Below are 13,164 nucleotides of genomic sequence, written 5' to 3'. Positions count from 1 at the left end.
CCCTTGCTTCAGTAAGATTAACAGAATGCTAAGCAAGAATTTCCTCTGTGTACGCTTTTTCAAACAAATGTCAATAAAATCAAGGTGGCCACGAGTTGAGAAATGCCACCTGATTGTATTGAGATCCTCCCCTCAGTCTGCTGCACACACACCGTTTCCATCTCCTCTGGCTCTTCACTGATCAATCAAAGTAATTGATTGGCTTCATTCCACTCTGAAGTTTTAATGATCCTGGAGTTATGAGACACATAGCGGCAGACACTGCAGCAATCTGCAAACACGCTTGATAAACACCAAAGCAGAAGTTAGGTGTAAACGTGCGTATGCATAGTCATCGCTCACATGCTCACACGTTTAATGAACACACAGGGCTCACCTGCCACTTTCTCTCTAACCCTCACGACACTCAGAGGTGTACAGCTGTTAGAATTCACAGCTCTCGCCTGATAAAAACTCAACCAATACGGTTCATTTACAGAGTGAAATTAACACCCCTAATAATAGAGGTGGGAGTGATGTAGGAGGGAGGAGATGACGGAGACAGGAAGGGTTAAAAAAAAAATGAAACAGGATCATAATTTCCATGTCTTTCTCCCTCTCGCTGCAGTTGCTGGTCATTTAATTGCCACTATTAATGTCATGCACGATGGAAAGCATTGAATTAAGTGAAAACAGAGTCAAAAAGACAAGAGAGAGAGAGATGGGGAGGGATGGATGATGAAGGTAATTTTGACAGCGTGATAGTGGTACTGGAGAGGCTGGCCCGGCCATTTCAACGGCATAGTTTGACATTGAAATAGAAGCTGTGGGCAAAAAAGCTTGTATGAAATATGAATGCGCATGGCATGTGTATCTGTGTGTGAATGTATCCATGCTGGTTGCGCACAGGGGAAGCCTCAGCTCTATAATACATTAGTCTCTTTGGGAGATGCCCTAATTAATGGCTTGACCTCCTAACGGGTAGCCCCCTTCTGCGAGTTAACATTTAGCTGTGCACCCTCCAGAGATGCACTTTGAAGAGCATTTAATAAAAGAAGTGACAGTGACATTAATGAGCCAGTCAGGAGAAGTACAGGGCTTCCTTTTATTTCCCGACAATTTATATTCTGTTTTTTTTTTTTTTTTTACATGTCTCAACTCAGCAGAGAGAAAAAATACAAAGAAACATTAATCTAAAGCAAAAGAACATTTTTAAACCAATAGATACACACATCTGCGTCAAATACACCGATCCTGTTTCTGGTCAAAGGCAACCGACTCCTGCTGCAGACTGTTTGATCTTGATGTGATAGAAGTGGTGTGTGCGTGTGTGTGTGTGTGTGTGTGTGTGTGCGTGTGTGTCTACACTTGTGGTCTGCCTGATAGGTTATTAAGAACTACAAGAGTGGATGTAACACCTGTGTGTGTTTCTGAATCGGTCCAGGTGAGATTTGGTGAGAAAAAAACAGTTCCCATTAAGCTTCCTGGTTTTATTGTGAAGAGAATGTGTGTGTGCTTTTGTGTGTGTGAGACAAAGGTGTCCTTGAACATTGGTCACATTGTTTAATGTATCCGTTTGTCCGTCAATGTGTTCATGTGTCCAATAATCTGCCAGAGTGTCCATCAGTGCCGCTGTCCACATCTCACTCTCCTTTTTCTTTAGTTGGACTTGGACCAGATCTTTCCACTGCCACGCAGCCTGAGCAGGAAACAACCAGGAACAAACACATCATCAGTGCTTCTAGAACAACAGTAACACATTATTTACAATCAGTATTTATGTCGGCATTGAAATTGGTCAGGGTGAATTTTGTATTTGTATTTTGAAAAGAAGCCATTTCTAATAATAGCTGCTGCACTACCAGTTCCTTTAAATAGCTTTACGAAGAAGAAATGGTGTCAAAACGCCTTTAATTTGAGGAATGAGGTTAAGCTGTCATTAATTTGGATTCCAAAACATTAAGTGGATCTACATTTGAATGAAGAGCGGTGCTGAGTGATGAAAATTATAGGCCTCTACGCTTCATCAACATGCGAGAGGCAGACAAAAAATAATGACAGCTTTCCGTTCAGCTACAACAACATAAACAGACGACGAGCAAAGCATCTCGCCTGATCACTGGAGGGAGAGACATTTCTTTCAGGAGGAGGGGACCAAGCGGGCATTGGAATATAGCTGGTGACATTCTACTTTCTAGAGGCAGAAGTGAAATTAGCCGTTGGTAATCTGGCTGTATGGAGGCAGAACAGGCCCTGATAGCAGGGTTTGGAAATCGCTGCGAAACATAGACGTGAACCCGATAATAAAGCCACTTCATGCAAACACTCACATACAGATCCACCAATTACACCGGCAGCTGGCTGCATATGTTAATGAAAAAATGCATTTCAGTGTTAAATTAACACAGTTCTCGACAAGAACCCTGGACTAATGTCTTTTATTTTGTGTTTGATGTGGAGTCTTTTTAGAGCCGTGGTTATAACTAGGCAAATTCAGATTTATAAAGCACCTTTCAAAGACCACGAGTGCTATGCATCACAAAAAGAAAGAGCAGTAATGAAAGAAACCTAATGGAAAAAGACCTTCGGCATGCAGCTTTTTGTTCCAATTTTGTGACAGGCAGTCACAACATTTTCTTGTTTCTTGGTTTAAAAACCTCAACGTCAACTACATTTAAAAGTGCAGCGACAAATCTGAATTTAAAAAAACAAACCTTCAGTGATTATTCTACATGGCCAAACATATTTTATGTGTTCATTTCTGAAATGTTTGGCCAAGCTTAAGAAAAACGGAGGCAATTTCTATGCAAACTCGGAGTGGTTTGTCCGTATTAAACAGTATATGAAGAGTTGTTCAGAGAGCATAACTCATACAGAACATATATTTCACTGCCTTGGTGTGAAGAACCAAGCACTCAAGCAGAAAAATAATGTAAAGGTGATGTCACCGTACTTACCCTTTCACCTTTGAACTTTTTTTGCCTGGTTGTCGTGGTTCCTGAGAAGAGGCGGGGTCTCTGGGTTCTGCAGGCTGGTCTGCGTCCTGATTGGAGGCAGCTCCAGCAGGGGCGGGGCCTGACGACGGAGAGGCGGCGCTGGCCTTTAACGTTTTCTGTAGGTTTGAGACCTGAGGGAAAAAAGAGAAGAGATTAAAAAATTAAAGATTAAAGGAGGCGAGATGTGTGTTAAAGGATTCACAATCTTTCAAGTCTGTCCTCAGACAAAAAGTCAGAGTTCCCGTTTAAACATTTAAACAGATTTCTGTGCTGTAATTGTTCCTACTGGGCATTCTCTCACCCCTTAATTCTGCTTCTAATCTAAGTGATGGGGGGACAAAAACCCACAGTCCCTAGTAGTCTTTGTAAAATCATTCTTAATGTGCTAATGGGACGTGTCAGCAGTCTGATTCAGTCACAAAGTGAGTGTCAGTTATTTTAGTATAATGTCCTTGTTTGTGTCTCACAGAGAGGGCAGTGTTTTTCTGCTGAAGAGTGGAAGCTCGCCGGTTTCTTTGGACACAAACATGACTGTAAACGTTTCCTTTACCAGCTGAATGGTATGAACAGAACATATGGAAGTGACTTTTATCTATGACCAAGGTGAAATCTTTCTTTAAGGTTATATGCATGACTGAATACCCTAATGAAGACTTTACCCTTATAGACAACACATAGACATGTGAAGTCAGTGCAAAACTAAAATATCACATATAGCTGAGAGCATTAAGAAACAGAGATGTGGAGGAGCGAAGAGTAACATTTACTGTATTTCCTTGGGGGGAAAGAGTGAGAGAACTGCAGGCAGAAGTGGTGATGGACTGACCTCTGTTTCCACTTGGACTTTGACTTTTAACTGGCTCTCTCTGTACTGGTTTGCCCTCGAGACCTGCTCCTCAATCCCACACAGAACTGCCTCACAGCCTGTACACCTGAGACAGAAAAAGCGGATCGTGAGTAACAGATAATTGAGCCATAAATCTAAAGTGTGCACGCAGACACACAGAAGTGATGCAGACCATTCCTGAAGTGTGTTGACTATGTTTGGGAGCTCGTTGGGGCCAAGGTCACGACCCACACTGCAGTCCACCTCCACCTGCTGGTTCCTCTGGTCCAGTTTTCCCTGGATGATGTCGCAGTAAACGGCGTCGATCAGCAGGTCCTCCAGCTCCCGCACATTCTTCAGCTCGAGCTGCTGTAGGAGCAGTGAGTATGGCAGGCACTGAGAGGGAAAAGAGACAAGGAGACTTTAACCCTAATATTCTTTCTCCCTTTTTTATACAGCGTATACAAGCGGATAATTTAAGGCACTTTAACAGCTTGATGGAAAATGACAACAAATGTTTCTGTGAAATTGCCCATTTGTCCAAATGTCACTGACAAACAAGGATGAGAGGAGAGTTTGGACAATTTAACAATCCTCTACTGGGCAATTAGAGAGTTCAAGCCTCTATGGGAGGAAAGCAGTGACATATTAAAGAGAAAAACAGAGAGCATGAGAGAAAGGAGCAATGGTAAGGGAAAGTGAGATTAAGTGTTTAAAAAAAAAGAACAGGGCTGGTGAGAATAATGAATCAATTATTTATCAGCAGCAGGGAAAGAAAAAGGCATAAGCAGTATGGTTGGAAGGTGCAAATGAGAGATGACTTTTAAACGAACATTTAATACTTTATCACGCACATGGAGGGGAGGGAGGGGTAGACGTCTCTAATCAGCGGTTGTAGCTGCGCTGGTGACTTTGTCTGGAGAAACTTGGGATTGAAGGGCTTGTCTGATGTGTGGTTTTAATTAAATTGATGTAAAAAAAAAAACAGCCACAAGCTTAAATCACAGCCAACCTTAAATGAACTTTAAGAAAATTGTATCAGTACAAAATAGCAGAGCCATATTCAAAGGGCGTGTTGTTGATACTTTATCAATCTCTTACTTAAAGAAGCCTACAGCGTTACGTCACTATACAGATGTGGTCTTTCTTTTTGTTAGCTGGAATAATTCAAACAATTCTGAAGGGCCCATTATAACCTGAAGTGTGCTCAGGTGGACAAACTTCTTCATGACACTTTCTGAGTTAGGCTCCAATCCAACCGCAATCTGTTTTCTGCATCAAATGTTCTCAAAACTGTACAAATATGAATGGGAGAGGCCGATACCAGCCGAATGATATATTGGTCAAGCTCTAAATATAAAGCCTGCCAATATTAGATTTTTTTTACTCAATCCTGAGATGGATGCAACATTATTGCCCAAGCACTGTTCTGTAAAGTGTAAAAAGATAAGAGTGAAGTACCTTGAGGTTAGATGCCAGGCTGATGATGGACAGATGGCGCAGTTTGTTTCTTTGTGCGGGGGTCAACTCTGGAAGAGAGGCGGCTCTCTCTAACGCAGCAGACAAGAACAAGAAAAGAAAAGAAAAAAGTGACACGTTGAAAATAATATAGCAGAGCGGTGTGCAAGTGTCACTTTGCTAAGGGTCAAACAGTCACACATTATTGAAGCACTACTTATTACTTTGAAATGTGATGCTATACAGAGACACGTAGGTGAGTGTGGAGCTGTTTAAGCAGTCAGAGAACAGAGTTAGGAGGAGGTCGCTCTCCAGCGACTGTCTCCTGCTGCCATGCTCCCCTGGTGATGGGACTGAGACCCTCTGAGACAGCAGCTCTGACAGCTCCTCTAAGGGCTCCACTACACAGCTCTCTGAAAGGAAATGTGCTCCCTGTTGGCATGACTCCAAAGGGAAGGCAACAATAAAGTAGGCTAGATTCTTTTTCCAGGCTATTGGTTGATATTCTGCATAAAATTAGACATAATTAACATTCCACTTCTTGTTGAAGCTTCCTGGTGCATAACACAGACAGCAAATGAAGTCACAGAAGATTCGTTTATCCGTCTGTGGCAGCACTGCTGCAGCACAATCAGCTGCAAATAAGAACACTCAATGAGAAGATGGCCAAAAAGCTCAAATCAGTCATTTTGTTCTGTAAATAACCTGCCAGCAGTATTTCAGAGATTTAGGCCGCTGTGTCAAGGTGCCTGCCTCACAGAAAATAAGTACAGCTCACAATAAAAGAGTTGCTGGGCTGCCCTATTACTTATTTACACTGTGCTGTCACTGCAATACCTTTGTAGTCGCAGTAGGTTCCATAGGCAAAGAGGTTGAGGAGCTGGTACACAGGTGCGTGTGGGCCGTTCTCCAGCTGAGAGGTGCAGATGAGGTCAGAGAAAAAACAAACAAGTAATGAGACTCCTATATACAAAAAAATGTACAACTGCATTGTATCTGTTATTTGAGGTTCAATTGAGGCTTGGTGAGATAAGTAGAGAAGATCACATTAAGAGAGAGCGGCAACATTCATTTTTTTTGATCATTTGACGTTTAATTGCTAACTACTGATAATAAAGTGGTAATAAAAAGAAATAGTTTCAGACATTTTCAATATAAAAACTTTGATGTAAAATGTTCAACATTTGAAATGTAACAATGTGCCTCTTGGCTTTGTCATTTATGAGAGTAAATCTTTGGTTTTGGACAGTTTGTTGGACAAGAGAAGCAACTTCAGGATGCACTGTTGACTCTTCATTGACTAAGAATTGATCCTGAAAATATTTGGTATCTTTATCTATCTATTTATCCATCTATATAAATGAATCACTACCACTGTGTTTCCTTATGGCTGACTTGAATCCATCAGCTCATTTCTGAATGGTTGTGAGATGTTAAAAAAGCATAGTAACTTTTCCCACCATGGATTCTTACTCTCTTCCAAACTGCTTTTTCTGTTACCTTGGAGAACAGCTACTAAGTTCAGCAGACATTACCACAAGCAGGTGCAAAATGTTGCATCAACGCAGTTTTTCCATTAAGACGTAAATGAGGCCAACAGCATTTTCTTTTTCTATAAATACTGTGCAGATATGATTTGAGTGTGAGATGTCGTGAAAGCAACGAGCAAGGAAAGTGTTCTCTGCTGTTGAACCAAAAAAAATCTTGTTTGACAAGAAAACACTTGAAATAGCGAGCATTTATTCATCCCCTGAGAGGGAGGCTGTATGTGAGGATTTTTCTTAAAAGTCCCATGTTCTGAGAGATTTTTGACAAAACTACACTGCTCCAAAAAACACCAGGGAACACTTAACTGACACATCACATCCTGATGTTTGAATTATTCAAGTTGAAAATCTTCACATCGTATAATTTGTTGAGAACACAACAACATAACAACGGTCAATGGAAACAGAAATCATCAGCCCATGCAAGGCTGGATTCAAAGACACACCAGAAATCCCTGGATATCATGCTCTTGAAACTGTGCTTAGAGACACAACAAACCTTTTTGAGCTGCAAGTATGGATGTGACTTACTGGAGGAGCTGGACTACCTGTGTGCAACCTGTCAGGGCTGCAGGTACCGCCTCAAGATACCAGAAGTGACAAGGACACTAGCAGTACGCCAGAACAAGTACAGAGGAATCAGTCAGGAAGGATAAGGAGAGAGCACTTGTCTGTGATCACCCCATGCCAAACCTTTCTATTTTGGGGGTTGTCTTGCTTTTGTCTCTCCATTGCACCTGTTGTCACTTTAATTTGCACCAAAGCAGGTGAAATTGTTTCACAATCACTTGTTCTTCCTAAATGGACAGATTAATATCCCTTAAGGTTTTACTGACTTGGTGTTATAACGTGACAATTCCTTCAATTTTTTTGTGATTGTATAAACTTCTCTCAATAGACTGTTGCTGTAAAGTGAAAATTATATTACAACAGGCCTTCTCAGCAAGTATAACTGACTGTTTCATTCGAATTCAGCTGGAGTGGACCTGCTTTGAGCCATTAAATTAGTAAATAATAAACCAATATGCGCTGAGGGAAACCTTTCCATTATAAGATTTTTATTATCCTTATAGGTAATATTGCACTAATTGCTCTTTTTTTAAAGGTGACTTGTAATACTTCTTCTCAATGTGCTGTAATATTCTGTACTGAGGTCACTCAGTCTGATACATCTCTGTCAATGTTTCTCTGTTTGTCTCTTTCCACCAGTGTTTTTCTTAAAAAAAAAAGAAAGAAAAAAGAACTGGAAGTCTCACACTTGCTACTTTTCCCAGAAGTTAAATTTCAGATGCAATATCTTCTACATGTATTCCTCACGATTGTCTACCGTTTTACCTTTACAAAACCTTGGTGCTGTCTTTAAAGTGAATAAAGACAAATTTAACTTATGCGTAAAAGCTGCACAGATCTTTAATAATGTCCACTGTGGTTGAGCTTTTTCTGAATCCTTCACGACTCTAACAGCAGCGTTTCACTTCTAAAATGCGGTGTTAACCGCTCAATCTCATTTAAGCTTAGCGTATAACTATCGTAATTGGCTGGTGATGTACTTTCAGAAAAAGATAGCAGCATCACACAAGAGTTCTATACGCCGCAGTGTCGACTGGATGTGTTACTTTAATGACTTCATTGGTGCAGAAATGTGTATATATTAATTGCCACTTGTCTTGCACACATAATGAAAGTGTCCCAAAGTGGCTTATGGATACCCTAGGTTGATGGTTGATAGTCAGATTCTCCATGTGTCTTTGATATATAAAAATCTGTGACATGAACTGTCAAAGCAGGGATTCAGACGGTTTTTGTCACGGCAGGTTTGTAAAAAATGTTTGAAAAAAAGAAGGTCTCAACAGACACAAAGGTTGAGGAAGACAAAGTGGGAGAGCATGTGTTTACCTCTCTGACATTTGGTAGCTCCAGGATGTCGGAGAAGACATAGAGTCCTGGGGTCTCCAGTAGAGAGCTGACAGCCTGGGCCAGCGCTGGGCCTGACAGAGACAGGAGCTGCTCCACCTCCATCTGATGCCAGGGGACAGAGGTGACAGGGACACGGAAAGCAGGTTAGACATAAGTACTACAGAGACTCATGAGAGCAGCAGAGCAATGTAGAGAGTTCAAGTACCCCAAAAAATCAAGGAAGTAATACATCTTTGTTACTGCCTTGGCTCTGCCTCTTTATTAAGGTGATGGAAAATACTGTTTAGGGACAGTGTTGCACTGTCGTCAATAAATACTCCATTGTTAATACCAAAGCTCAATGGATGAAGAATCTACAGCAGGATGTTTTATCTTGCCCCTCAAAACATAGTCCAGCCACTTGTAGTTTGTTGAAAGCACATAGAACTTAAGTTACAATATGTCCTTTTTATTTAACTTCCAACAGCCAAGTACTCTTGACCAAAGCAGTTAACCCTCAAATTACCTGGAGAGCCACTCAGATAGTGGACAAGCAGCTGCTATCTGTAGAACCAACACAAGCAACAAGTGTGATGAATACTAAGCAGACATATTTATCCATCAAAAACCCTTTCCCCACATGGAAACATGATGCTAATGCACCGGGGGCTGAAGGCAATGACAGAATAATTACCTTCGGTAAGTAGTGACGGTAAAATGCCTATGCTAGCCTTTGTGCTGACATTAAGTCTGCACACAGTGAAACCCAAAGAACAAAAGAGAAAAACCACTTCCTGATGCTAAATCTCTGTCACTGTTCCTGTACTTTGGTCTGACTAGAGCTTTGTAAATCACAAGCTCCATAGTCAAAATGAGCTTAGTAGAAAAATATTTCAGAAAGGATGTCGGTCTGATTCTTGTTGTGTTTCTCCCAATTCAAAAGAGCCAAACTGTATAAAACAGTGTGAGGAGGAGGTTTCCTCTTGATTTGATGTGAAATTGTTAAAATCCTAATCCCAGAAGACACAATCCAGGACACAAGGGAAGTGTAGTTCTACAGAAACCGATAATCAGTAGCATCAGACCATTTCTATTATCTAAGGCTGTTTTCTTATAATGTATGCAACTGAGAGTGTGCTGAGGTAAGACTAGTCTGACTGGTTCAGTAAGTGAGTGCTTACTGCACTGATGTCTTCTATAATCCTTTAACTGATACATTAAGATTCACTCATGCACATCTTCCATATGTTGTCCCACTGGACAACAATCAAGGAGGTGTAAAGATCATCTTCTCTGGCAAGCTGAACAGATGAGCAGGCATGTGTTGCAGCCAAACAAATTAACTTACTCTGTTTAAGAAGAGTAACTCTTTTAAATTCAGAAACCTGTTAAAATCTAATTACGTAGTACATGTCAGGCTGGATTGGATCCATCTATGTTCTTAAACTGATTTAATAAGGAGAATGAACTGCCTGCAAATCGATGACAGATTGCGAGAGGAATTGGAGAGGCTGCAAAGTATGCAGGATGCAGATGTTCAGCTACATGGTACCCCTAAGAACAGGGAAATTAAAATACATTTCTTAAATAAATCTGAAATAATAACTCAAGGGATCCCAGAATGCAAATGGACACATTAACTTGTGCAGTTATGACTTCAAGATAATGACTGGCAACATTATTGGTGCTTTACCTTCGTCTTATTTCATTAAGCCTATCATTGTTGTATGATGTGTACCAAGCCAACATAATGCAAAGTACATTTTTTTTTTTTTTTGTTATCAAACATCAAGCCTCTGTTCTTTTTTGTATTGTATCCACAATATATTAATTTGTATTATTATTCTTGTTGTAGTGGCTTTTCATTTGTACAGTTTCATGGAACCAAAGATTGAAAACAGCGTTAGAGAAGCAAACAGAATCAAACACTTCATAAAATAATAAAAACCTTCAAGGCTTCGACAAGAAAGATAACAAAACAACTTGAAATTGGATTTGGCAGCTGTAAACTTCCAAAGTCTGTTGTACATAATTCCCCAAATTTACTGGAGCAGAACTCACTTCAAAAAACTCTCAACTCTAATGAGTTTATCTTTCTTTCCTATAACTCCACCAGCCAAGATGTCCCTTCTGAGCCACTTCTGAAAGGAGCTATTTTACTGAAATTAAGTGCGACTTGGTGAATTAATTGAATGTTTAATTTAGCAATGTTTTGATCCATATTTGGAAATATAATATATGATATAAGCAATTTAACATGAAATGATCAGACCTAGCATATTTGAGCCAATCCTCTTCTTACATCAGAAGCACCATCACTTAGTGTCAACGTCACATATTTTAAAACTACAAATTGAAACAGGCTGTTACAGAAAACAGAATTTTCCATCAAACGTGCTCATATAAGCTACTTAAAGAAAATCAAATGGTAAAACTATGTGTAAAGGGATTAACTGAATGTGGGCAGTGGTGATAAGAATTATGCAATGTCCCTGTTGACAGCTGCAGAGTCACTTTTTAAAGATATAACAGTTTTAAAATGTATGGGAGCAGAGCAAAATCTATTAGAAATGTTCAATGTTATCTCTTATTATATGACATGACATTAATAGCTGTATAAAACAAGATGTGTGTGTAGTGTAATCAATAAAAATCAACATAAGAAAACATTTTGAGAAATCATTGATTTACTGCACGATTAAAAATTGTTATGTCTTCAATAATAAAATATAATAAGCTCCCACCCTCTGGAACTCTCTCCCTAAAAACATCATAGACTCACTTCCTACAAGAAATCCCTAAAAACTCACCTTTTCATCACCGCCTACAACCACTGACTCTCATCCTCTTCCCTTGACACTATTTCTATGTTGTATTGTTCTCTTAGTTATTGCTTTGGTTTTTTTTTTTTGCTTCCTGTCAAATCGTCTTTGAGTGTTTAGAAAAGCGCTATATAAATCTAATTTATTATTATTATTATTAAGTTATCTTTAAACTATCTTTTAACTTGTTTGACTAATAGTTGAGTCCATACAAAAGTCAGTCAGAAAACAATTTAAACATAACATCCCTGTTTTCAAAAGGTATATTTTGATATATTCTACTTGTTTATTAAGTCTATAAAAAATTAAAAACATGAATTATTAGACTACTTTTTATTCCATAAAGCAGAGAAATGCAGAAACCTTTTGTTTAGCCTGTGACGTCAGATGTAAATACTAAATTGGAAACATTTTCAGTAACATATTATAACATAAGATGTTCCACATTGCCCCTGTGAAGGATGATTGCGACATTAGCGGCTTCATGTCACAAACATGAACAAGTAGTACCGTCACACAGGTCCTGTGATTTCAGATTTATTCAACATAAACACTGTTTGGTGACATTTCGCTACTAAACTAATCTCAGCCGGCCAACATTAAAGCTCAGTGACTGTCACCAGAGAGTCGTGTAAAATTGCAAGTAAAGTGCTTAAACGTCTACCGCTGCAGCTTTCTCTGGCTGAAATGTTCACATTATTATAAATATTAAAAAGTATTCAAGCTCAGTGTGTCATGCTAGCTCGGTTGCTAACGGCTACGTAACCGTAAGGCTTCGCTTAGCCGTTGTCGCTAGGCCTCCGATAATTTAAAGCCTTTCTTCGAACAAAGATAATTCAACTACAGTGTCATTTTAACCGGGAAACAAGATGCATCCTTGAAAGTTTTAACTTAAGTGTTAAATGAGTCTGTGCGTACATAGATTTACCTTGTTATGTAGGTTTCTAGCAGATAGCCTCTCTCACGATTGTTCAGTTCCGCCGTCAGCTCACGTACGACAACAAAGCAACGTAATCCGTGATTGGACAGTACAGTGAAATGGGCGGGACTATAGAGTAGCTGTCTATCATCATCTCTGTCGATGGACCAGAGAGAAGAGCGTCATCTGGCGGTGATCTGGTTAACACAAATGAGACCTGTAGGCCTGATGTGAATCAGCAGTGATAACCTGGAGGTTATAGGGCCAAGTAGATCTTGCGGGTTCGGGTTAGCACAGCTTCTTTTCTCAGTTTTACAAGTACATTTACTCAATAATCGTGAAGTAGCTGGAAATGTGTTGTCCTTTTACTTTACTCCATATGTTAAATATCTTATCTTAATTGTTTTCAATTTTGTACTTTTTAATAATAATCTAAAGGATTGATTGTTACAGACTCAATAAATCCCCCCCCCACACACACAAAAAAAGGATGTTAATCTGATACATGTTGGACATATATTTGATAGTTTATAAATTTGTAAATATGACCTTAAAACCCACACATATTAGAATGTAACATACACAATAGTATAGCCTTGCTCAATGATACCTGGTCTGGCACTTCTCAACCTACCAGATTAACAGATTTGGTCCGCACCTGGACTTGACGACCGGCGACCGGCGACCGGCGACCGGCTACCCTCAGGTTCCCAACTCAACT

The 13,164-nt window shown here is 39.7% G+C and overlaps 1 protein-coding gene across 1 annotated transcript; it reads right to left on the bottom strand.

Annotated features, from left to right (window-relative positions):
• Positions 1-1,070: 1,070 nt before the first annotated feature.
• Positions 1,071-12,585, bottom strand: cops7a (COP9 constitutive photomorphogenic homolog subunit 7A). The gene is made up of 8 exons (XM_020649137.3): positions 12,453-12,585; positions 8,703-8,825; positions 6,097-6,172; positions 5,263-5,351; positions 3,995-4,197; positions 3,802-3,907; positions 2,937-3,106; positions 1,071-1,678 (listed from the first exon to the last, which is right to left on the bottom strand). The coding sequence occupies exons 2-8, from the start codon at positions 8,823-8,825 to the stop codon at positions 1,639-1,641; spliced, it is 807 nt and encodes a 268-aa protein (XP_020504793.1). The 5' UTR covers positions 12,453-12,585; the 3' UTR covers positions 1,071-1,638.
• Positions 12,586-13,164: the final 579 nt, after the last annotated feature.

The sequence above is a fragment of the Labrus bergylta genome, chromosome 8 (assembly GCF_963930695.1).
Source record: "Labrus bergylta chromosome 8, fLabBer1.1, whole genome shotgun sequence".
In the NCBI taxonomy this organism is placed as follows: Eukaryota; Metazoa; Chordata; class Actinopteri; order Labriformes; family Labridae; genus Labrus; species Labrus bergylta.
Note: the sequence above shows the minus strand (reverse complement) of the source record. Positions and strands in the feature narration are given on the sequence as shown.

Excerpts from the sequence above, each read along its gene's own strand:
- cops7a (XM_020649137.3), bottom strand. The coding sequence starts at position 8,825 with ATGGAGGTGGAGCAGCTCCTGTCTCTGTCAGGCCCAGCGCTGGCCCAG. Across the intron at positions 3,908-3,994 it reads GTCAACACACTTCAGGAATG|GTGTACAGGCTGTGAGGCAG; the intron begins GTCTGCATCACT and ends TTTCTGTCTCAG. Across the intron at positions 3,107-3,801 it reads AAGTCCAAGTGGAAACAGAG|GTCTCAAACCTACAGAAAAC; the intron begins GTCAGTCCATCA and ends TTTTTCCCTCAG.